General features: G+C 46.8%; 1 protein-coding gene across 1 annotated transcript in view; it reads left to right on the top strand.

Annotated features, from left to right (window-relative positions):
• LOC135057206 (zinc finger protein 420-like) overlaps positions 1–24,336 on the top strand; it is a 163,121-nt gene that overhangs the window by 92,098 nt on the left and 46,687 nt on the right. Inside the window, exons 8-10 of the mRNA XM_063963099.1 lie at positions 8,093–8,211; positions 8,325–8,412; positions 18,186–18,283. Coding sequence (XP_063819169.1) covers positions 8,093–8,211; positions 8,325–8,412; positions 18,186–18,283 — 305 coding nt within the window. The remainder of the gene's footprint in view (positions 1–8,092; positions 8,212–8,324; positions 8,413–18,185; positions 18,284–24,336) is intronic.

The following is a 24,336-nucleotide window of genomic DNA, read 5'->3' as shown; positions in this document are numbered from 1 at the left end:
ACAGGTTGTACGGTGTGATTGGTGTGGCTGGTATGAGTCTTACCCGGGATTCAAAATCCTTCCTTATTGTGTACGCTCGTCCGGGCACAGTATCCTAACTGAGGCTTGGAGGAGGGTCATAGGGGGAGGAGCCAGTGCACACCAGGTAGTCCTAAAGCTTTACTTTTGTGCCCAGTCTCCTGCGGAGCCGCTAATCCCCATGGTCCTTACGGAGTTCCCAGCATCCACTACGGACTACGAGAAATAGAATTATCGGTAAGTAAATTCTTATTTTTTCCCTTTCTTTTGTTCTGTTTGGCACTGCCAGTTCAACATGGAAACACCTCCTATTATGTTTACAATTAGGGTGTGCAACCCAGCCCTCCCTCCCCACCACCTCCTGTAAGCTCCTCTTTGATGTAATTGTGCGCAGCTTGTCTGTGGGTTACAAAAGGGTCTTCCAGCGTCATTCTCCTAATGAGTACACCTCCTGGGTGGCCTAATTTCATAATACATTTACTGTACTGCTGAATAGTGTCCAACTCCTCCCGCAGAGAATAGGCACAACTCTTACCAGAGACCGGTATACCAGAGTCCTGTGGCAGGGCTCAGAAATCTTCTTTCACTGACAAATTGTCTTTCCCAAGTTACAAGGAGCTACAACACTAATCCAAACCCACAAAGCAAATTAGCCAAAAAATGTAACACAGTGTGCGTATATAATTTTTGCACCATAGAGTATAGTAATGCAGTGATTTTCAACCTTTTTTTTTACTCGCGGCACACCGAACAATATTTTAAAATAGCCAAGGCACACCATCAGTTCCCAACAGAAAAAAAACAAAAAACACACATTGGCCCTCATAGTAAAAAAATATTCACACATACATTGGCCTACACAGGAAAAACAATCACATTGCTCCCCACGTAAATCATATTGCTCCGTACATAAATCCTATTGCTCCCCACATGAATTATTCACGTTGTTTCCCTCCATAAATCCATAAATCCTTATTCTCCCCACATAAATCCTATTGTTCCCCACAGGACAAAAAAAACACACAAATATTAGCCCCTACCGGTCAGCTGTTCTCCTCCATGTCCCTCAGTGGTGGGGGTTGTTCATAGTGGAGTGCTGCGAATACTGAGCAGCGGGCGGACGGGTAGGTGTGGATGTGGGTGGGCAAGGAAAGCTGTGTATGCAGGCAGGAACTAGAAGATGTGTATGCAGGCGGGTGGGCTTGCTGGGTGGTGAGACGTGGCGGCTGTGACCTATGATATCACACCGCCGCGTCTTCATGGCATACGTCACAGCCGGAGCACGACTGACCCTCTAAGAAGAGCCCGGGCCAACAGTTCACTCTGAAGGTGCAGGAAGCTGCTCTGGCTCCACGGTACACCTTGCAACTGGTCGCGGTACACTAGTGTGCCATGGCACACTGGTTGAAAAATCCTGGTATAATGGAATGACACTGTAATATTTGCATTTTCTATACATCAATAACAGACTTGTTGGAAAGACATCTTCTTACATTAATTTCCATCATCTACCTTCTGTAAACATGGATTTACTCAGAGCAACCAATCATCTACTTCTCTGTTTTACCCCTTTCAGACCGCCAGCTATGAACACTGGTCATTGGCACATGAGCGCGCATAACCCGTGTTCAGGTGCAGTCTGAAAGGTGACAGGGTTGAAATACTGGGTCGAGTGACCCGGTATTTCAGCAGTGTGCAAAACTGCATGTTTGGGGGAGGAAAGGAAACATATACCCCTTTCAGACCGCCTGAGGCGGGTTGCACGCTGGGAGCTGTCATGTCAGGCTCCCGTGTGCGACCCGCCTCAGGCGGTCTGAAAGGGGTATATGTTTCCTTTCCTCCCCCAAATATGCAGTTTTGCACACTGCTGGGTATAATGTGCTGCTCATTAGGGCTGGGTGATACACAGTGTGATTATGTATATGGTATGTGTCATTGTCGGCTAAAATATGGTATGTGTGATTGTTATGTAAAGTATATATTTATGCTGGGTTGGGATCGAAATGCCGGCGTTTGGGATGCCAGTGGCCAGAATACCGACCACGCTTTCCCTATGTGCAGAATCCCAACAGGGGAAGGTAAGTATACTTGCCTTCCCTCATTGGCCCCCTAACCCCCCCTTCCCGCCATCTAACCCTCCTCGGTGGTGCCTAAACCCTCACCCCCCCCACCTCAGCAAAATCCTAACCCTCCCCAGGGGTGCACAAACCTAACCCCCTCTTCCCACAGCCTAAACCTAACCCTCCCCGGAGGTGCCTAAAACTAACCTCCCCCTCCCCACAGCCCTTTGCTTTCCCACCCGCCCCACAGCCTAGACCTAAACACCCCCCAGTGGTGCCTAAACCTAACCCCCCTCCCCGCAGGCATGACTTTACCCACTCCACCCCTGGCGTGCAGCCTAACCGTAACCCTACTCGCCCCACAGCATTAACCCAACACCCCACCTTCACGCCTTAATTGTGAGTCTGGTCGGTTGATGGTCGTTCGGTGGTCGGGATTACAGTGCCGGGCTTTTTACCTTAATGCCGGTGTCGAGATTACGGCGTCTGTATTTTGGCACTATAGAACGCCTTTTGGTGCCTTATAAATAAACACAACTAATATTTTAGTAGTCTAAGGAAAATAACCAAAGTCACTATTTTGTCTCTTTGCTATTGATGCCCACCTACCTGCATTAAGATGCAGCATTTATCTAAAATCATAATTTCATGTAAAATATCATTTGAATCTAAAATAAATCAGGGCATTTGCATAGTATTGCTTGTAGTAGGTGTATTGGTTGTGGAGGTGTAATATTATGTTGGTTACTGCAGTATAGTACTTCTGCAGGAGTAACAATGGTTTTATGTTGCATGATAGTAATATTCTGCTTTGTACGTGTACCGCAGTGACAGACGGGAGGACAGGAGCAATGAGGTCATAACAAGAAAGCTGTCGGAAGACGGTCTGACATAGGAACAGCAAACACTGTCAATGTGGCCATTGGCTCTATAAGAACAGGTAAGAACGTTTTGGGACTTATAACACTAATACAACTTCCTAAATGTGCTTAAGGTTTTCCACAATAAAGGCTGCTTCATCTCTGGTTGCACAGCTACTCTTGGGCTTAGGCTGCTGATACTGTAAATGCGTGACTCTATGTTCCAAGTTGTAGAATAGGTATGCTGTCGCATAGAGTGGTGCTGCGGCGTGGCATGTTTAATCTGATACAGCGATCCTTCTTCAGGATTCCATCCAGTATTGATCTGTGCCCTGGCTGACTACCACCCAATGCACTGACACTTGCCTGTCTGACTGCCCTCTATGGATTCTTGGGGTGTGGTTCGTAGAATCGACCATACTTAGGTCGACAGTGTCTAGATTGACCACTATTGGTCGACAGTAACTAAGTCGATATCCAAAATAGGCCGACACAAGCATTAGGTCGACATGACAAAAGGTCGACATGAGTTTTATTTTTTTTGTTTTCTTTGTTGAGTGACCGGGAACCCCAATTAGTGCACCGTGTCCCCTCGCATCGCTCGCGATGCTCCTGGCAAGGTGCCTCGCCCTGCTACTACCGGCACAGGTTACCATTCCCAATCGTAGCCCACGTGGATCGTAAAGTATGAAAAAGTTCAAAAAAATTACAAAAATTGTGAAAAACTCATGTCAACCTTTTGTCATGTCGACCTACTACATGTCAGCCTAGTGACCATGTCGACCTAGAAACCCTGTCGACCTAATGCATGTCGACCTAGATACCGGATTCTTGACCTTGTCTCATCACCTTGTATTAGTGATGGCCAACAATGGTCAGTGTTTTTAAAAAAAATATCCATCAGTAGAAAACCATTGATGGTTGAGCGTGGTATCTGGTTGATAGATCTACAATAAAAAGATGGATAGTCAATAGGTTGACCCCAAGTGGTCAACAGGGTCAAACGGTTGACAGGAAAAAGATAGACAGTGCTTAAGGTGGACATAAGTTTTTTGTTGTTGTTTTTTTTTTCATTGTTTAAAATTTTTCTGCTTTTTCATCATTTACTATTCATGTGAACTACGATTGGGAATCCTTGCGTGGCGAGCGTACACATTTCTACTAAGTTGGCTCTGATATGGTGAAATGTACAAAATTACACCCAAAAAAGCCAAAAAGATCATTTGGGGTCAACCTAGTGACTCTTTGTCTTTTTACTGTAGGTCTATTGAAGTGCAGACTTAAGACATCGGGCCGCCGATGACGTTCTTCAACATCGGAGCACCGCCATCAATGGTGCGGCATTGGTGGCCCACCATAGATGGGATAAAATAAAAAAGAAACATCGACCATAGACCAATGATGGTTGCAAACCCATCTATTGTCAGTGGCCATCCCTACCCTGCATACCTCTGTCCTGTTGAAAAGGCATTTGGTCAAATAATAACTTCCTTAATTAAGTGGGCTATTAGTACGATTAAGGCAGCGCGCATTTACAGGCTGCAACTTCAGCAAAGATAATATTCCGCAAAATGGGGCAGATGTATTAACCTGGAGAAGGCATAAGGAAGTGATAAACCAGTGATAAGTGCAAGGTGATAAACGCACCAGCCAATCTGCTCCAATATGTAAATTAACAGTTAAGAGGTGATTGGCTGGTGCGTTTATCACCTTGCACTTATCACTGGTTCATCACTTCCTTATGCCTTCTCCAGGTTAATACGTCTGCCCCAATACACCTATCCAGTGTATAAGCACCACAGAAATGGCGTACTTAGCATTCACTGGAATACCTCAAACCTTTCTTATTTATTTGGAAGAGTAATGGCATAGGAAGATTGGATGATTTCACATTCTAATGCAGGACTGCAGAAATCCCAGGGGCTCCTAAATAAAAATACTGCTGGCTTTCTGGTTTGATTGGCTGGCTCCTGAATTCCTCTTATTCTGTCCACCCCTGTTATACCATATCGAGGCAGTGATTTCCTGGAATTTATCTGAAACTTGAGTACGGTAGAAGATGGAGAGAACATTGTATTATATCAACAGTTAACGCCTAAGCAGATTGGAGCAATTTGGTGTCAAATCTGTGTAGATCCCAATATTTTTAGAACCTACACACAACACCTATATACTGTACACCTACACCTACGTAATGCAGTCAGTATTTACTTCTATAGGGTTTTGTACTATAGATGTTTAAAATCTCAAAAAAACATTGGGGTAAATTTACTAAGGTGGGAGTTTTTTAGTTTTAGAACTGGTGATGTTGCCATTAGCAACCAATCAGATTCAACTTAACATTTATCTAGCTGCTTCTAGAAGATAATAAATAGAATCTAATTGGTTGCTTGGGGCAACATCACCAGTTCTAAAAAAACTCCCACCTTAGTAAATTTACCCCAACGATTGTAAAATCATCAATGAGCAGGTAAGTGAATTAGAAGGGGTTTCTCTGCCTTCTGACGGATGCGGAGTTACAGCCGTCCTCTCACTGTCTTAAACATTTGATTAACTGGTCAACCTGAGTGTTGTATGGAAAAACAAAAAGGGATGTATTCAATTAGAAACTATGCCTGTGATTTGCAATTGTGATGGCATTTGAACGCTGGCATCGGTACCCTACGTGACCACTTCAATGTGCGTTTTACCTCTCAGCCCGTTAGGGCACACAGGAAATTTTCACAATATAAGAGTTCATACTGTATGGATGGGATTTGTGCGATCATGCGTTTCATGTAATTGCATTTATGATATTGCACTGAGAATGACAGGATAAAGTAATCCACTTGCTTGACCTCACAAATAAAATGTTGTATTGCAGTCATCGCTAAGGGGCACTTTTCTATACATTAGCTAAATCTCTATGGTTCCATAACAGTGCGCGTTTTCAAGGTATGCTCAGGAATAATTAGTACCACCTGTAGTTCTATTGTGTTTTTTTAATTATTATTTTATTATTATTGACAGTATCTTATATAGCGCAGTAATTTCCGTTGCATTTTACAATTGGAAATAACAGTAATAGAACAAAACTGGGTAATAACATACAGAGAGGTAGGAGGGCCCCGCTCGCAAGCTTACAGTCTATAGGGAAATAGTAATTGATACACAAGAATAGATGCTACCTATTGCACAGTGGTCCACCAGTGGTCTGTATAATATGGTCGCCCAGCAATGTTGGCATGAGGTCAGTAGGAAGGGAAAGTGAAGAAAGAGAGAATATGTGGAGCATGGGAGTGGACTGTACAGTGGGGATATAACTGGATAGGAAAGTTTAGGAAGGTTATGTGGGCGGTTGCGGAATTTGCTACGTTTGCCTGAAGAGGTGAGTTACCAGGGAACTCTTGAAGGTTTGGAGACTAGAGGCGAGTCTTATTGTGCGTAGGAGGGCATTCCACAGAGTGGGTGCAGCCCGAAAAAAGTCCTGCAGTCGTGATTAGGAGCAAGTAATGAGTGTGGATGTGAGACGTAGGTCTTGTGAAGAGCCAAGAGGTTGGGTTGCGTTGAGAGATATTTTGAGATAAGAGAAGAGATGTACGTTGATGTACTGTACTTTGGTTAATGGCCTTGTGTGTAAGTAAAAGTATTTTATATTGAATACAGTAGAATACAGTAACCAATGGAGGGACTGACAGAGCGGATCCGCAGACGATGAACGTCTAGCGAGGCAATTAGCCTCACAATTGCATTCATAATGGATTGTAGTGGTAAGAGTCTGTTTTTGGTAAGACCACAGTAAGGAGACTATTGCAATAATCAATGCGGGAGATAATGAGAGCATGGATTAGAGTTTTTGCAGCGTCTTGTGTAAGAGATGGTCGTATTTTGGATATGTTTTTTAGATTCATGTAATATGATTCTGAGATAGATTGAATGTGGAGAACTAAGGACAGATCAGAGTCAATGATAACACCTAGTTAACACACCTGTGCTCCAGCTAGATGATCTGGAAAACATGCACTGTTAGGGTTCCATGAGGGCCAATGCCCTAGCTAATTCTAACACTACCATGAGATTACTGACGCAGATTGCTCAGGGATATGTCCAGCCGATACATTGTGGAAACAGTCCATAAGGTTTCATTACAGCTCTATTACAGGTGTCTTTCACATCAGCATGTCTCAGTTCCGACAACCAATGTCTGCTAACTCATCCAGCCTCTGGCATACATGGCAGGATGTGTTACCAGGCGCTGGAGTTTCACTTCACTTTGCCCCAGATATAGGTTTGGAAAACATCTAGTCCTAAATTCTCTTAAGGGGCTTACACACTGGGCAATATCTTGAAAGATATGAACGATATCGTTCATAAATGAACAATAAATTGTTCATATCTTTCAGTGTGGATGCATCAACGATGATCGATGCGCATGCCCGCAATCGTTCATCGTTAAACGATCATCGTTGATACACGCCAGTCAATTTGGACGATCTAGATGTATGTATTCTCATATTGTGCAAATTGACCAGCGATATCGTCCAGTGTGTAGTAAAAACCGACCATTGATAATATCGTTGGTCAATAATATCGATGGTGGAACACATCGCCCAGTGTGTAGGCTCCTTTACACATGTCCTGGGACACTGGTATTCATTCCGAGTTGATCGCTAGTTGCATTTGTTCGCAGCGCAGTGATCAGGCTAAAAAATGGCAGTTCTGTGCATGCGTATGCAGTTTTGCACAGGGTCTAGCGATGCATTTCAGTCGCACTGGTTGCCGCAGAGTGATTGACATGAAGTGGGCATTTCTGGGAGGCAACTGACCGTTTTCAGGGAGTGTTCAGAAAAACGCAGGCGTGCCAGGGAAAACGCAGGCGTGGCTGAGCGAACGCTGGGCGAGTGTGTGACGTCAAATCCGGAACTGAACAGTCTGAAGTGATCGCAAGCGCTGAGTAGGTTTTGAGCTACTCTGGGACTACACAAAAAATTTTTGCAGGCGTTCTGCGATAAAAACGTTTGCACTTCTACTAAGCTAAAATACACTCCCAGTGTGCGGCGGCATAGCGTTTGCACGGCTGCTAAAAACTGCTAGCGAGCGATCGACTCGGAATGACCCCCACTGTTTGGGAGTCATGTAGTTCATGTAAACCTATGTCATTCGTTTTTATTGTAGCTTTTCTTCCTTTGAATTCCAGCCCTGGTGTTCCACTATCGGTCAGATTAATCTGTTCCCAAATGGAAGACCTTCATTGTAAGCCAGGACATCACAATATCTCCCAACAGGATCTGGAGGTAATTGGAATTAATGTTTTCTAATATCTACTGTAAAGTTTAGTAACATCCATGTCTTTCTACTATTACATTACTTTTTTATCATTATTTTTTATGTTTTCTGCAACATTTAGAATGAAATTCTAAGAGAACTGAAAGTTGAAGATGATATGATTTGTGTGAAGATAAAGGAAGAAGAGATTCCTACAGAGATCGCAGCATGTGAGTAATAACTACTAAATACATAAAAGTCAGTCACTGCAACAATCTCTTCTCTTACATCATCCTCTGTCTGTACAAACCAGTGTGGTATAGAAGATCTACAGTATTTGGGTCAACACCACATGGTCGACAGGTTCAAACGTTTTTTTCAGTTTTTTGGATCAAATCTTGTGTGTTTGGTAGTAAATGACCACCATCAGTAAAAAAAAGTATACCCTCGTGGCCTCACAGTGCTTGCCATAGGTTACTATTCTCAGTCGTAGTCCACGTGGATAATAAATCAAGCAAATGTTGGGAAAACATGCAAACCCCTCCCCCCAAAAAAAACCCCAAAACCATGTGTTGATCATTGTCATGTAGACCTTTTTAAACCTGTCGACCTTTTGTACCTGTTGACCATATGTTAACCATATGGTGTCGACCTATTGACTCTTGCCCTAGACCGCTGTCTGTCTGTCATTCAAATACCTGTACAAACTAACCATTTCTGCTTCTGCCGGTGGAGTAAAATTCAAGAGGCATTATCATTATACTTCTGCTTTCCTCACATCATGTCACTGTGTGTTACCAACCCACAGATCTGACCAGTCTCCTCCCCACACTCTCTGGTGTATCTCACACATCAGGAGCCATCAGCCCCTATTATACTCCTGCTCTCCTCACATCATGTCACTGTGTGTTACCAGCCCAAAGACCTGGCCAGTCTCCTCCCCACACTCTCTGGTGTATCTCATACATCAGGAGCCATCAGCCCCTATTAGACTCCTGCTCTCCCCCTCACATCATGTCACTGTGTGTTACCAGCCCAGATATCTGACCAGTCTCCTCCCCACACTCTCTGGTGTATCTCACACATCAGGAGCCATCAGCCCCTATTATACTCCTTCTCTCCTCCTCACATCATGTCACTGTGTGTTACCAGCCCAGAGACCTGGCCAGTCTCCTCCCCACACTCTCTGGTGTATCTCATACATCAGGAGCCATCAGCCCCTATTATACTCCTGCTCTCCTCCTCACATCATGTCACTGTGTGTTACCAGCCCAGAGACCTGGCCAGTCTCCTCCCCACACTCTCTGGTGTATCTCATACATCAGGAGCCATCAGCCCCTATTATACTCCTGCTCTCCTCACATTATGTCACTGTGTGTTACCAGCCCAGAGATCTGACCAGTCTCCTCCCCACACGCTCTGGTGTATCTCATACATTAGGAGCCATCAGCCCCTATTATACTCCTGCTCTCCTCCTCACATCATGTCACTGTGAGTTGCCAGCCCAGAAATCGGACCAGTTTCCTCTCCACACTCTCTGGTGTATCTCATACATCAAGAGCCATCAGCTCCTATTGGGACCGGTATGAAATACCTCCAATCACAATCCAGACGGTCGAAATCCTGACAGTAATTGACCGATTGTCAAAATCCCGACAAGTCAAAATCCCGACATGGACAAAATCCCGACATTTAAAATACTGACAAGGTCAAAATACAGACAAGGTCAAAATACCGACATGCGGTTTTCATTGTTTTGTGTGTGTGTATGTCGACGTAGGACGACATGGACCCCATATAAGTGTAGCTCGCGCTTCGGGCACGGTGCCTCGCTGCGCTCGGCATACTATTATATTCCCCCTCCAGGTCCACTGGGATGGTACAGTATGAACAAGTCGGTTTCAATGAAAAAATCATGTCGGCATTTTGACCTGTCGGCATTTTACATGTCGGTATTTTGACCTTGTTGGTATTTTAAATGTCGGTATTTTGTCCATGTCGGGATTTTGACCGTCGGTCAATTGCTGTCGGGATTTTGATTGGAGGTAAATTGACTGCATCCCCTCCTATTATACTCCTACTCTCCTCCTCACATCATGTCACTGTGTGTTACCAGCCCAGAGACCTGACCAGTCTCCTCCCCACACTCTCTGGTGTATCTCATACATCAGGAGCCATCAGCCCCTATTATACTCCTGCTCTCCCCCTCACATCATGTCACTGTGTGTTACCAGCCCATAGATCTGACCAGTCTCCTCCCCACACTCTCTGGTGTATCTCATACATCAGGAGACATCAGCCCCTATTATACTCCTGCTCTCCTCCTCACATCATGTCACTGTGTGTTACCAGCACAGAGATCTGACCAGTCTATTCCCACACTCTCTGGTGTGTCTCATACATCAGGAGCCATCAGCCCCTATTATAGTCCTTCTCTCCCCCTCACATCATGTCACTGTGTGTTACCAGCCAAGAGATCTGACCAGTCTCCTCACATACATCAGAGTACAGGAGGCACATCATATTGAGATTGAAACATTTGGGTATCTCTATTTTAAAGGATGTGTAAACTGAAATTTGATGTATCTTATCGTTTGTGTTAATTAAACAAAATATTATTCCTGATGTCTGCAGTTGTATACAGCAGGTGGTTCTTTTCATCCCTTTACAGACTGCGGACATTTAATTAAAAAAAAAACACAAAAAAACAAAAACCATGTAGTTGGCTCTTACTGTCCGGCAGCATTACAGTGTAGGGAGAGTGCCGCCAGAGACTGATTTTCAGTGATTAGTTATCACAGAATGTATTTGTGCAGATTGGTGGATTCACCTATGACGGCTCTGTCCTGCCCCAGCAAGATATTAGCTTTTATTAGAACCATAGGATGTGGCGTTAGTTGTTTGTGAAAGTGGTTTCCAGCTCGGCAGCAGTAAGTGAGGGTAAAACTCCTTTGCTTTGTCCTCTATTTATAGGCAATCTCCTCCTCTAGTTTAGGGGTGGGCAACATGCGGCCCGCGGGCCAGATGCGGCCCGTGAACCAATCCTGCCTGGCCCGGTGTCCCCCACCAGTGCCCAATGACAAGCGGCCCGACTGGCTGTGTCGCTTGTCATTGCGCTACAGCAGATCCAAGACGCGGCACCGCTGAGGAAAGACCGGTCACAGGGGCTGCTGACCGGGATTTCCTTTCCGACGTCAGGCGCTCGGTGGTGCGGGTGGCGGAGCAGAAGCAGAGGCAGTGTGTGAATCTGTGCAGCGGGCAGTAGATCATCTGGGTAGCTGGACGCCCGGCTGTCTCCTGCTCCCTGCCTAACCACCTCGGCCGGGGGTAGAGCTGCCAAGTGTGCCCAGGGAGGGCGGGAGGGGAGCTTGTAACTGTGATCCGGGATAGAGGGGAGCTAGCAACTGTGCCCAGGGAGGGATATTTTGTGTGCGGCCCGCGAATATTCGCTGGAATGTGTTAAGTGGGCCCCAGCTGAAATAATTGCCCACCCCTGCCCTAGTTAGACAGTAAGCGGGATGTGTGTTACCTTGTTGGGGAAGATCCAGTCGTGGAGCCTGGGTGTTTGAGAGTCAAGGATGCTGCAGGAGCAATAGTCAAAAAGAAATGTGTTCCTGTGTGTATGTATTGCGCAGGGGATGGCGTTTCTCTTTATTGTATAGATGTAACAGCTGGAAAGTCCTGTAACATGTCTTTATTTTGTGTGTTCCTTGTGCTTAGCTCAGTACACGGTACATATAGCTTGCCCCAAGGGGATGCAATCATAAGGTCGATGCGGCAGTGTCGACAGTTATGATGTCGACAGGTGACATGTCACCACCCTCAGAATGTCAACATTAGGATGAGGCTGCGGGATGGGAGGGTTAGGACTAGGCACTAGACGGAGGTTAAGGTTAGGCTGCCAAAGGAGGGGTTAGGGCTAGAGTACTTACTGGAGCTCTCCATCAGATATCTGTGCCGGAATTGCCTCATACAGGACCACCGGGACCCGGAAGCCGCAGCTGGAGCCTCTGCCACAGGGAGTAGGTAAGTCACTGCTAGATAACCAGGGACTGTTGATTGTTCCCAGCAGGGCCATCTTAACAGCAGTGTAGGCCCCTGGGCAAAGCAATGCACTGGGCCCCCTACTCATCCTCCAGCGGTAGGGGTGGGGGGTGCTATCAGCAGCAGCTTTGATGTCCCGCGTGTGGTAGGGGGTGATCTATCTTCCGCTCAGCATGTAGGACCTGGAGCAGTAATTTCTGATAATTACTCCTTTACTGCACAGATGGGGGTAAACTGTAGAAGGGGCATTGGGCTGAAAGAAGAAGCCCTGGTACATGACTTCCAGGGTGGTAGGGGGATGTTTAATACTTAGGGGAGGGGTGGATAGTGGAGTGGGCTTAATATTTATAATTTTCCGGTGGGAGGGCAGCTTGCTTGACTGCAGATATCTTAAGTTCCTGAAAATATATTTCTTAACCTTGAATGGGATAAAAAAACTAGAGAGTTCCACCTTTCAGAAGGTTCTGGGGACTTGGGGATCAGAGTTCAGGAGCCAGAGCAATTCACCAATGAAACTCTAAAACTGCACATATTAGGTGTGTGGAGCTGGAGCAGGGACCAGCTGCTTGAAGGCTGATATCTATTGTTCTGGGCATAGTAGAGGCAAGCTGGCCAGTGTCCACTGAAAGGGGAGAGTTACAGCTTTTGGATTATATCCTCAGAAAAACTCTAGTCAGACAGAACCCGAGATATCTGGTTGGGAAGAGCAATTAACAGGCTTGGATGGGGACCACTGCTTTCAAGTTGGATATCTCCGGTTCCCACGGCCGATTTTCAAAAATCTGGTACCACTGGAAATAGGGGACCCTTAGCTATCAGCCTAGGGCCCTTATACTCCTGGGGCCCTTGGGCAAGAGCCCATTGAGCCCATATGAAAAGACGGCCCTGGTTCCCAGGATGCACTGCACCGCCTCCTCTATAGCCCCGCCTCTAGGCACTGGAGCTCAGTTTGTAAGATGGTGCCTGCAGTGCAGGTCACTAACAGGGGGGGGGCTGCACTAGGCAGCCCTAATAAGAGCTTTTTGAGAAGAAAGACTTCAAGGGCTGCACAATCACTACATTTGGTTGTCCAATCCCTCCTGGATACAGGAGTGATAGTGCCGGTGCCTCTGTCTCGATGCTGTTTCTAGTTCCAAAGCCGAATGGATCCTCCTGGCCTATACTCAACCTCAAATCTTTGAACAAATTTGTGAGGGTGTCCAAATTACATATGGAAGCTCTGCGCTCTATTGTACTGGCTTTGGAACCCAAGGACTATATGGTATCCTTGGATATACAGGATGCTTACTTACACATACATATTGTCATGTCGCATCAGCAATATCTACGGTTTGCTATTGGCAACCTTCATTATCAATTCCAAGCCTTGTCTTTCGGACTGACCACGGCTCCTCAGATCTTCACCAAGGTCATGGCGGTCCTGACGGCCCTTCTCCACCATCAGGGTATCAGGATCCTGCCGTATCTGGACGATTTGTTGATCCTGGTGAACTCCCCAGAGGTTCTCCTTGGTCATCTTGAACTGACGGTCCAATTCCTACAAGCCCACGGGTGGCTCATCAACTGGAAGAAATCCTCACTGGTCCCTGCTCAGAGCATGGTGCACCTGGGGGCATTACTGGACACACACAACCAACGTTTGTTCTTGTCTCCAGAGAAGGTCCTGAAGCTTCAGGACAGAATCAGATGCTTCCTCTCTCGCCAAAGAGTGTCGATACACTCGGCGATGCAAGTACTATGGTGTACTCATGGTGTCGGCTTTCGACATGGTAGAGTACGCTCAATTTCATTCCTGCCCTCTGCAGAGTTTAATCCTTTCCAAGTATGACGGCCTGCCTCACCGGATCAGGTCTCAAATGATCTCCTTGACTCCGGAGGGTCGTCTGTCACTGAGTTGATGGCTACAGGACCAACAATTGAGCAGGGGTCGTCCCTTCTGGATCTCCAACTGGGTCCTCCTAACGACGAATGCCAATCTACGGGGTTGGGGCGCGGGGTTGGAACAACACTCTCTCCAAGGTCGGTGGACCAGGGAGTAATCTCCTCCCGACAAACATTCTAGAATTGCGGGCAGTGTTCAATGCGTTGACACTAGCCCTGCCTTTCGTACAGAACAGGCCTGTTCAAGTACAATCAGACAACGCCACCATGGCGGAGTACATAAATCATCAAAGCGGCACTCGAAGCCGCATGGCAATGATGGAAGTGTCAAAAATTCTTCGATGGGTGGAACGCTATCTGCCAGCAATATCGGCAGTGTTCATTCCGGGGGTCCTCAACTGGGATGCGGACTTCCTCAGTCGTCGGGACGTACACGCCGGGGAGTGGCGTCTTCATCCGGAGGTCTTCCAACTCCTTGTGGACATGTTGGGCCTACCAGATGTAGACCTGATGGCGTCTCGACACAATCACAAGGTTCCGGTCTTCGGAGCAAGGACAAGGGATCCTCAAGCAGCGTTCGTGGACGTACTGGCCATTCCATGGAACTTTCGGCTGCCATACGTGTTCCCTCCAGTGTAACTTCTGCCCAGGGTACTACGGAAGTTCAAGCAAGAAGGAGGAATACTGCTTCTAGTCATTTCAGCGTGGCCCAGACGGCATTGATTTTCAGACCTGCAGGGTCTTTCGATCGAGCGTCCTCTTCTACTTCCTCAACGCCCATACCTCCTCGTTCAGGGCCCTTGTGTTTACCAGTACCTGGCAAGACTGGCTTTAACAGCGTGGCTCTTGAAGCTTCACTCCTGAGGGCCAAAAGATTTTCTGAGGCGGTTATTCAAACTATGTTGAAGGCCCGCAAACCGGCTTCTGCTTGGATTTATTATAGAGTCTGGAATTCTTACTTCACCTGGTGTGCTGCTAAGGATTTCGATGCATACAAGTTTAGAACTTCCAGACTTCAGGCTTTTTTGCAACAAGGCCTGGATTTAGGACTTCGCCTGGCCTCCCTCAAGGTTCACATTTCTGCCTTGTTGGTGTGGGTTCAACGAAAAATTGTATCTATTCCTGACGTTCATACAATCACTCAGGGCGTACTACGGATTAATGCCCTTCAAGAGTCTCCATTTGAAACTCATGAGTCTGTGGACCTTAAATGCCTTACGCTTAAGTGCCTTTTTCTGTTGGCTATTGCGTCTGCTATGAGGGTGTCAGACTTAGGCGCTTTGTCCTGTCGTCCACCCTTTCTGGTTTTTCACCGTGACCGAGCAGTTCTTAGAACTCGCCTTGGTTATCTACCTAAGGTGGTGTCATCTTTCCACCTTAACCAAGAGATTGTGGTTCCGGCCTTTATCTCTCCTGGTTTGTCCTCCAAAGAGCGGTCTTTAATGTGGTACGGGCTATCTCTCTTTTTGTACTTTTTGGTTTTCACAAACGTGTCTGGCCTGCGAATAAGCAGACCTTGGCCAGATGGATTGGAATGGTGATTGCACAAGCTTATGCGCAGGCTGGACTCCCAGCTCCTGCTGCTATCAAAGCCCATTCTACTCGGTCTGTTGGACCTTCTTGGGCGGTCCGCCATGGCGCGTCCGCTGAAAAATTGTGCAAGGCGGCTACGTGGTCCTCAGTGAACACGTTCATCAGGTTCTATGCCTTTGATACTTCCGCCTCCCAGGATGCTTCCTTTGGACTCCGGGTTCTTGTGCCCGCTACAGTGCGTCCCTCCCATGAGGAACTGCTTTAGGACATCCCCAATGTTATTCCCTGTGGAATACCAGTGTACGCCGCTGCAGAAAAGGAGATTTATGGTAAGACTTACCATGGTTAAATCTCTTTCTGTGAGAAAACTGGTTTCCACAGGGCGAACACCTTGACACACTTAGATTTTTTGAGTTTGTATGGCATTAGCCGCTAGTCCCTTCTCCTGTCGTGAGAATGTGGGTCTATGTGACTAACATCTACCGTCTCTCTTACCTGCTCCTACATTGGACTTGTTTACAAAACTGAGCTCCAGTGCACGGAGGCTGGGCTATAGAGGAGGCGGTGCAGTGCATCCTGGGAACTGTCAAAGCTTTAGCCTGTTGGTGCCTCGGATCAAGATCCAAATCTACACCCTGATGTTTATCCCTGTGGAAACCAGTGTACCTCAAAGAAAGAGATTTAACAATTGTAAGTCTTACCATAAATCTCCTTATTTCCAATATAAGGGGAAGGGTTGGGATCGGGTAACCGGCGGTCAGAATGCTGGCAGGGGGGCAAGCGCAACGCAGCCCCTTGCGGGCTCGGTGGCTCGCTACGCACACCACAGGTTCTATTCCCACTCCATGGGTGTCGTGGACACCCACGAGTGGGAATAGTCCTCGGCCACCTGCCGGCATTCTGGCCACCGGGATCCCGGCGTCTGTATGCTGACTGCCGGGATCCCGACTGCTGGGATCATAACTACATCCCTAAGGAGAATGACTTTTACGTGTTGTATTTAATTATAATTAATAAAGTCCCACTACACAATTAAGGCATTATATGACTAATTAATGCCCGATTCCTATTTCTATTTGATAGATATAATTTATTAGCGGATAAATTATGATTGTGAATTGAGTGATACTCTTGAGAACTGAATATTATGCAGGATATCCAATAATATCTATTACCTGCTAATTATATTCTGTCCCAGTTGAACCGTGCAGAAATTCTCATATGGGTAAACAAACGGGACACAAGACCACCTAAGACTTATATGGGAATATAACTGTGACTTTATATCTTGCAGGGAGTCTAATACGATCAATTATATACACCAATACGAATTTATAGATCCATTAATAGAGATATAGCAAGGAAAATCTTACCTTTTGATATTATCTAGGTGTAGGTCATTGAATAAGATTTCATACATATTCCATTCATATAGCTGGTAGAATGTATATTATTTAAATGGGTTATATAGTCATGTGACTGGCAGTCAGGAGACCGACGGTCACATAACCTCCTCCTACATCCCGCCCCCTCACAATCCCAATGGCCGGCACGCCGACCAACAGGGACTTTTCCCATTCGTGGGTGTCCACGACACCCATAGAGTGGGAACAGAACCCGTGGCGACCGCACTCGCCCCCACGCCGGGATTCCGGCGTCTGTAAGCTGACCGGCGGCCTCCTGACCACCAGTCACGCGTACCACACCCTATCTAAATACTATACCAAATAAAAGACAGTCAAGTGTACACAGTTTTAGACAATCTTTATTAGTCATTTCTTTATTTTTCTTATCACATTCTTTTTTTTTTTTTACATTTGATAAATATGATATACGAAAAGATAAATCTTGGATTGGCTCTACTTCTGGCGCTAATAGATATACAACAGTTGTGATGTAAAAAATATAATTGTCTCTATTCACCTGCTTGCGGCACCTACCATCTAGCAGAAGTGGAAAGAGATAAAATTCCAACCAATTAGCTCCTTGCTGTCATTATTCACACAGCCTGTAACATAACAGTTCGAAGCTGATTGGTTGGTACTTTGGGTTCTGTGTACTGAGCTTTGGAGAGATATACAAACGGACTGAGATAAAGCACCAGCCAATCAGCTCCTAGCTGCCATGTTACAGGCTGTGAAAAATGACAGCAGCTGATTGGTTGGTGCTTTATCTTAGTCCGCTTTATTTCTTTCCAAGGCTTAGTACGTAGACCCCTTATCTCTTCCCCCCCACTTTATCTCTCTCCAAGCTTTGATAAATCTCCCCCCTATGTTCATCGTTTTGTTTCAGATCTTAAACTGTCTTACTACAGCTGACATATTGTGGATGCATTGGCGGGGTGTGGAATCGTGATACGTCTGTGAACAATATATAGGCGCATCTGGCTGTGTGTACGGGTGTATTATTGCGCATGCACCGACCGCCATCCCCCCCTGTACTGGGCGGACAAAATCTCATTGCTGGGTGGTTACTGCACATCTGCGCCATTGTGTCTCTCTGCAAAGTTCATGCATAACTCTTCTTGTTTGTGTGTTTCCCGTAGATGGATCCAGTACCAGAAGCACACCAGAGAGGTGTCCCAGCCCTCTTTATTATCAGGATGGTAACGAGGAATATGTAAAACCAGATAAGGACATTAAGGTATCAGCAGCTCATGAAGAATACTGTGTTTCTCTTTTTATAATGTGTCCTTTTTTTTCTGAATTTCATTGGTTTGCTAAGGCGTGGCCATGTTGATATCAGTATGGTCATATTTCAAATTATATAGAGAATATAAGAGCACTGGTTACTATGAATCACACCACAACAATAGTGGATCAATATATATTCTTCTGCAAGGTTCACAGGGAGCCACAGGGAAACATCAGGGTTGTAGTGGTCATAATAGTATGGTAATATTTTGAATTAAACTGTTTTTATTTTGCTTGAAAATACCAGCAATGCTTGTTGAAATTAAATGGTTTGTTATGAGGTCATGACCTGTCATAGTTGTAGTCAATGGGAAAGATAACTTCTTTTTGCTGCCCTATCTGGGGGACACTGCAGACTGTGGGTTTAGGTGGGAGGCTGACGAGTAAGTAGTTAAACCTTTGGGACTTAAAAATCCACTTCTCCCACCCTCTTTTATGCTCCAGTAAACTCAAGGAGATTGGCCTTTGGGAAGTTTTATTTTCATTTGTAGTCCTATGTTTTATATGTCTGCCTCAGTCATCTTATGTAACTCGGCTTCCTTGGGCTGGGTACGAGCGCCCATAGCCTGTGTCTGTCCTTTGCTGCTTCCCAGCTTAATTTGGCATGTGGAGGGACACCAGGCACTGGTATACTGGGTCCCAATTCAGTACTGCATATCTTAACTTAGTTCCCACCATCCTGTGAGATGCAGCTTTAACTCTCCACAGCTTACCGCGGTAGTGCCGAGCAGGCAGGCAGGTAAGCGAACTGGAGTCTACCTCTCCGCTTACCGATCGTACTGTTTTGGAGGGTGCTACTGCATGTAGGCCCATTCCATATTCAATTACGTTTTGGCTACTTTCTTCTTTGTGGCTGCCATCTTGAATGCAATGTGACATACAGGATTCCCCCCTGGTCTTGAGCCTACACCAGACTGCACTCCATCCTGCCTAGAAGTCAGACTTCCTGAGGCTAAGAGTGTGTCACTTTTTCTGTTCTGTGTTCCGGGACTGACAGTATGACAAGTAAGGTAGAAAGGCATCCCAATGCTAAGCAGAGTGGCCGCCTATGTTTTACATTAGGGTTGCTCAAAATGTCCTAATAAGCTTCTAAATGGCAGCACAGAACAGGATGCTCTCCGTGCAGCTAGTGAGACCGTGACACTCAGTCAGCGTATGTCTGAGAGATCCCTGCCTGCTAAAGTGTTCAGATCATGGATCAGTCTGTTGTGGATTTATCCTGTGAGGTTCATCGCCAGAGAGTGGTAAGTTATTCCACTCCATCCTGTGTACAGCCTGTTCTTTTCCCCAGTATCCCCCTCTAGAGGTTGTGAGTCCTCACTAGAACTTGTATGGGTCCAGGGAATGTTTCTTCTTGGAAAAATATGTCTGGCACTCTACTGGGGCAGATTCTAGGAAGCGCCAGATTATCCTTTCTCTAACGTCCTAGTGGATGCTGGGAACTCCGAAAGGACCATGGGGAATAGCGGGCTCCGAAGGAGGCTGGGCACTCTAGAAAGATTTATGACTACCTGGTGTGCACTGGCTCCTCCCACTATGACCCTCCTCCTCCAGTTAGATCTTGTGCCCGGCTGAGGTTGGATGCACACTAGGGGCTCTCCTGAGCCTCTAGAAAGAAAGTATAGAATTAGGTTTTTTATTTTCAGTGAGACCTGCTGGCAACAGGCTCACTGCAGCGAGGGACTAAGGGGAGAAGAAGCGAACTCGCCTGCTTGCAGCCGGATTGGGCTTCTTAGGCTACTGGACACCATTAGCTCCAGAGGGATCGACCGCAGGCCCAGTCCTTGGTGTTCGGTCCCGGAGCCACGCCGCCGTCCCCCTTACAGAGCCAGAAGCAAGAAGAGGTCCGGAAAATCGTCGGCAGAAGACATCAGTCTTCACCAAGGTAGCGCACAGCACTGCAGCTGTGCGCCATTGCTCCTCATGCACACTTCACACTCCGGTCACTGAGGGTGCAGGGCGCTTGGGGGGGGCGCCCTGAGCAGCAATAAAAACACCTTGGCTGGCAAAAATACCACAATATATAGCCCCAGAGGCTATATATGAGGTAAATACCCCTGCCAGAATCCAGAAAAAAGCGGGAGAATAGGCCGCGGAAAAGGGGCGGAGCTATCTCCCTCAGACACACTGGCGCCATTTTCTCTTCACAGGGCAGCTGGAAGAAAGCTCCCCAGGCTCTCCCCTGTAGTTTTCAGGCTCAAAGGGTTAAAAAGAGAGGGGGGGGCACTAAATTTAGGCGCAATATTGTATATACAAGCAGCTATGGGGGAAAATTCACTCAATTATAGTGTTAATCCCCACATTATATAGCGCTCTGGTGTGTGCTGGCATACTCTCTCTCTGTCTCCCCAAAGGGCTTTGTGGGGTCCTGTCCTCAGTCAGAGCATTCCCTGTGTGTGTGCGGTGTGTCGGTACAGCTGTGTCGACATGTTTGAGGAGGAGGCTTATATAGTGACGGAGCAGATGCCGATAAATGTGATGTCGCCCCCTGTGGGGCCGACACCAGAGTGGATGGTTAGGTGAAAGGTATTAACCGACAGTGTCAACTCCTTACATAAAAGGGTGGATGACGTAACAGCTGTGGGACAGCCGGCTTCTCAGCCCGCGCCTGCCCAGGCGTCTCAAAGGCCATCAGGGGCTCAAAAACGCCCGCTCATTCAGATGGCAGACACAGATGTCGACACGGAGTCTGACTCCAGTATCGACAAGGTTGAGACATATACACAATCCACTGGGAACATCCGTGACTTGATCCCGGCAATAAAAAATGTGTTACACATTTCTGACATTAACCTCTAAAAATGGGTTTTTATGTTTGGGGAGAAAAAGCAGGCAGTGTTTTGTTCCCCCATCAGATGGATGAATGAATGAAGTGTGTGAGAAGCGTGGGTTCCCCCTGATAAGAAACTGGTAATTTCTAAAAAGTTACTGATGGCGTACCTTTTCCCGCCAGAGGATAAGTTACGCTGGGAGATATCCCCTAGGGTGGATAAGGCGCTCACACGGTTGTCAGAATAGGTGGCACTGCCGTTTTAGGAACGGCCACTTTGAAGGTACCTGTTGATAAAAAGCAGGAGGCTATCCTGAAGTCTGTTTTTACACACTCAGGTACTAGACTGAAACCTGCAGAGCGTGCTGCTGCAGCGTGGTCGGTGACCCTGTCAAACATACTAGTTTTGCTAACATGAGAACATATTAAAGACGTTGTCTTATTATATGAGGGATGCACAGAGGGATATTTTGCCGGCTGGCATCCAAAATGAATGTAATGTCCATTCTGTCAGGAGGGTATTAGAGACCTGTCACTGGACAGGTGATGCTGACTTTAAAAGGCGCATAGAGATTCTGCCTTATAAGGGTGAGGAATTATTTGGGGATAGTCTCTGGGACCTCGTATCCGCAGCAACAGCTGGGAAGAAATATTTTTACCTCAGTTTTCCTCACAGACTAAGAAAGCACTGTATTATCAGGTACAGTCCTTTCGGCTTCAGAAAAGCAAGCGGGTCAAAGACGCTTCCTTTCTGTACAGAGACAAGGGAAGAGGGAAAAAGCTGCACCAGTCAGCCTGTTCCCAGAATCATAATTCTTCTCTCGCTTCCTCTGAGTCCACAGCATGACGCGGGGGCTCCACAGGTGTAGCCAGGTACGGTGGGGGGCCGTCTCAAAAATTTCAGCGATCAGTGGGCTCGCTCACAGGTGGATCCCTGTTTCATTCAAGTAGTATTTCAAGGGTACAAGCTGGAATTCGAGATGTCTTCCCCCCGCCGTTTCCTCAAATATGCCTTGCCGACAACTCCCTCAGGCAGGGAGGCTGTGCTAGAGGCAATTAATAGGCTGTATTCCCATCAGGTAATACTTAAGGTGCCCCTACTTCAACAAGGACGGGGTTACTATTCCACACGGTTTGGGGTACCGAAACCGCATGGTTCGGTGTGACCCTTTTTTATATTTAAAATCCTTGAACACATACATAAAAAAATTCAAGTTCAAGATGGAATCGCTCAGGGCGGTTATTGCAAGCCTGGACGAGGGGGATTACATGGTATCCCGGGACATCAAGGATGCTTACCTGCATGTCCCCATTTACTATCCTCGCCAGGAGTACCTCAGATTTGTGGTACAGGATTACCATTACCAAGTCCAGACTCTGCCGTTTGGACTGTACATGGCACCGAGGGTGTTACCAAGGTAATGGCCGGAATGATGATACTCCTTCGAAAAAGGGGAGTTTTTAATGATCCCGTACTTGGACAATCTCCTTATAAGGGCGAGGTCCAAGGAGCAGTTGCTAGTCGGGGTAGCACTATTTTGGAAAGTGCTACAACAGCACGGTTGGATTCTAAACAGTCCAAAGACACAGCTGTTTCCTACGACACGTCTACTGTTCCTGGGGATGGTTCTGGACACAGACCAGAAATAAGTGTTTCTCCCGGAGGAGAAAGCCAAGGAGCTGTCATCTCTAGTCAGAGACCTCCTGAAGCCAAAACAGTTATCGGTGCATCATTGCACGCGAGTCCTGGGAAAAATGATAGCTTCCTACGAAGCAATCCCATTCGGCAGGTTCCATGCAAGAACTTTTCAGGGGGACCTGTTAGACAAGTGGTCCGGATCACATCTTCAGATGCATCGGCTGATAACCCTGTCTCCAAGGACCAGGGTATCTCTACTGTAGTGGCTGCAGAGTGCCCATCTTCAAGAGGGCCGCAGGTTCGACATACAGGACTAGGTCCTAGTGACCATGGATGCCAGCCTTTGAGGCTGGGGGGCAGTCACACAGGGAAGAAGCTTCCAGGGACTTTGGTCAAGTCAGGTGACTTCCCTACATAAATATTCTGGAACTGAGGGCCATTTACAATGCCCTGAGTCAGGCAAGGCCTCTGCTTCAAAAGGCCGGTCCTGATCCAATCAGACAACATCACGGCAGTCGCCCATGTAAACCAACAGGGCGGCACAAGAAGCAGGATGGCGATGGCAGAAGCCACAAGGATTTTCCGATGGGCGGAAAATCATGTGTTAGCACTGTCAGCAGTGTTCATTCCCGGAGTGGACAACTGGGAAGCAGATCTTCTCAGCAGACACGATTTCCACCCGAGAGAGTGGGGACTTCATCCAGAAGTCTTCCTAAGGATTGTACACCATTGGGAAAGGCCACAGGTGGACATGAAGGCGTCCCGCCTCAACAAAAAGCTATAAAAGATATTGCGCCAGGTCAAGGGACCTTCAGGCGATAGCTGTGGACGCTCTGGTAACACCGTGGGTGTACCAGTCGGTTTATGTGTTCCCCCCTCTGCCTCTCATACCAAAGGTACTGAGAATAATAAGAAGGCGAGGAGTAAGAACGATACTCGTGGTTCCGGATTGGCCAAGAAGAGCCTGGTACCCAGAACTTCAAGAAATTATATCAGAGGACCCATGGCCTCTGTCGCTCAGACAGGACCTGCTGCAGCAGGGGCCCTGTCTGTTCCAAGACTTACCGCAGGTACGTTTTGATGGCATGGCGGTTGAACGCCGGATCCTAAAGGAAAAGGGCATTCCGGAGGAAGTCATTCCTACGCTGATTCAAGCCAGGAAAGATGTAACTGCAAAACATTATCACCGCATATGGCGGAAATATGTTGCTTGGTGAGAGGCCACAAAAGGCCCCAACAGAGGAATTTCAACTAGGTCGATTTCTGCATTCCCTACAAGCAGGAGTGTCTATGGGCCTAAAATTAGGCTCCATTAAGATACAGATCTCGGCTCTGTCGATTTTCTTCCAGAAAGAATTAACTTCAGTACCTGAAGTTCAGACATTGTAAAAGGAGTGCTGCATATTCAGCCCCCGGTTGTGCCTCCAGTGGCACCTTGGGATCTCAACGTGGTGTTGAGTTTCTTAAAATCACATTGGTTTGAACCACTAAAAACCGTGGATCTAAAATATCTCACGCGGAAAGTGGTCATGTTATTGACCTTGGCTTCGGCCAGGCGTGTATCAGAATTGGCGGCTTTGTCATATAAAAGTCC

This window comes from Pseudophryne corroboree, chromosome 3 (genome assembly GCF_028390025.1).
Source record: "Pseudophryne corroboree isolate aPseCor3 chromosome 3, aPseCor3.hap2, whole genome shotgun sequence".
NCBI lineage: Eukaryota > Metazoa > Chordata > Amphibia > Anura > Myobatrachidae > Pseudophryne > Pseudophryne corroboree.
This window is presented reverse-complemented; position numbering and strand designations above follow the sequence as displayed.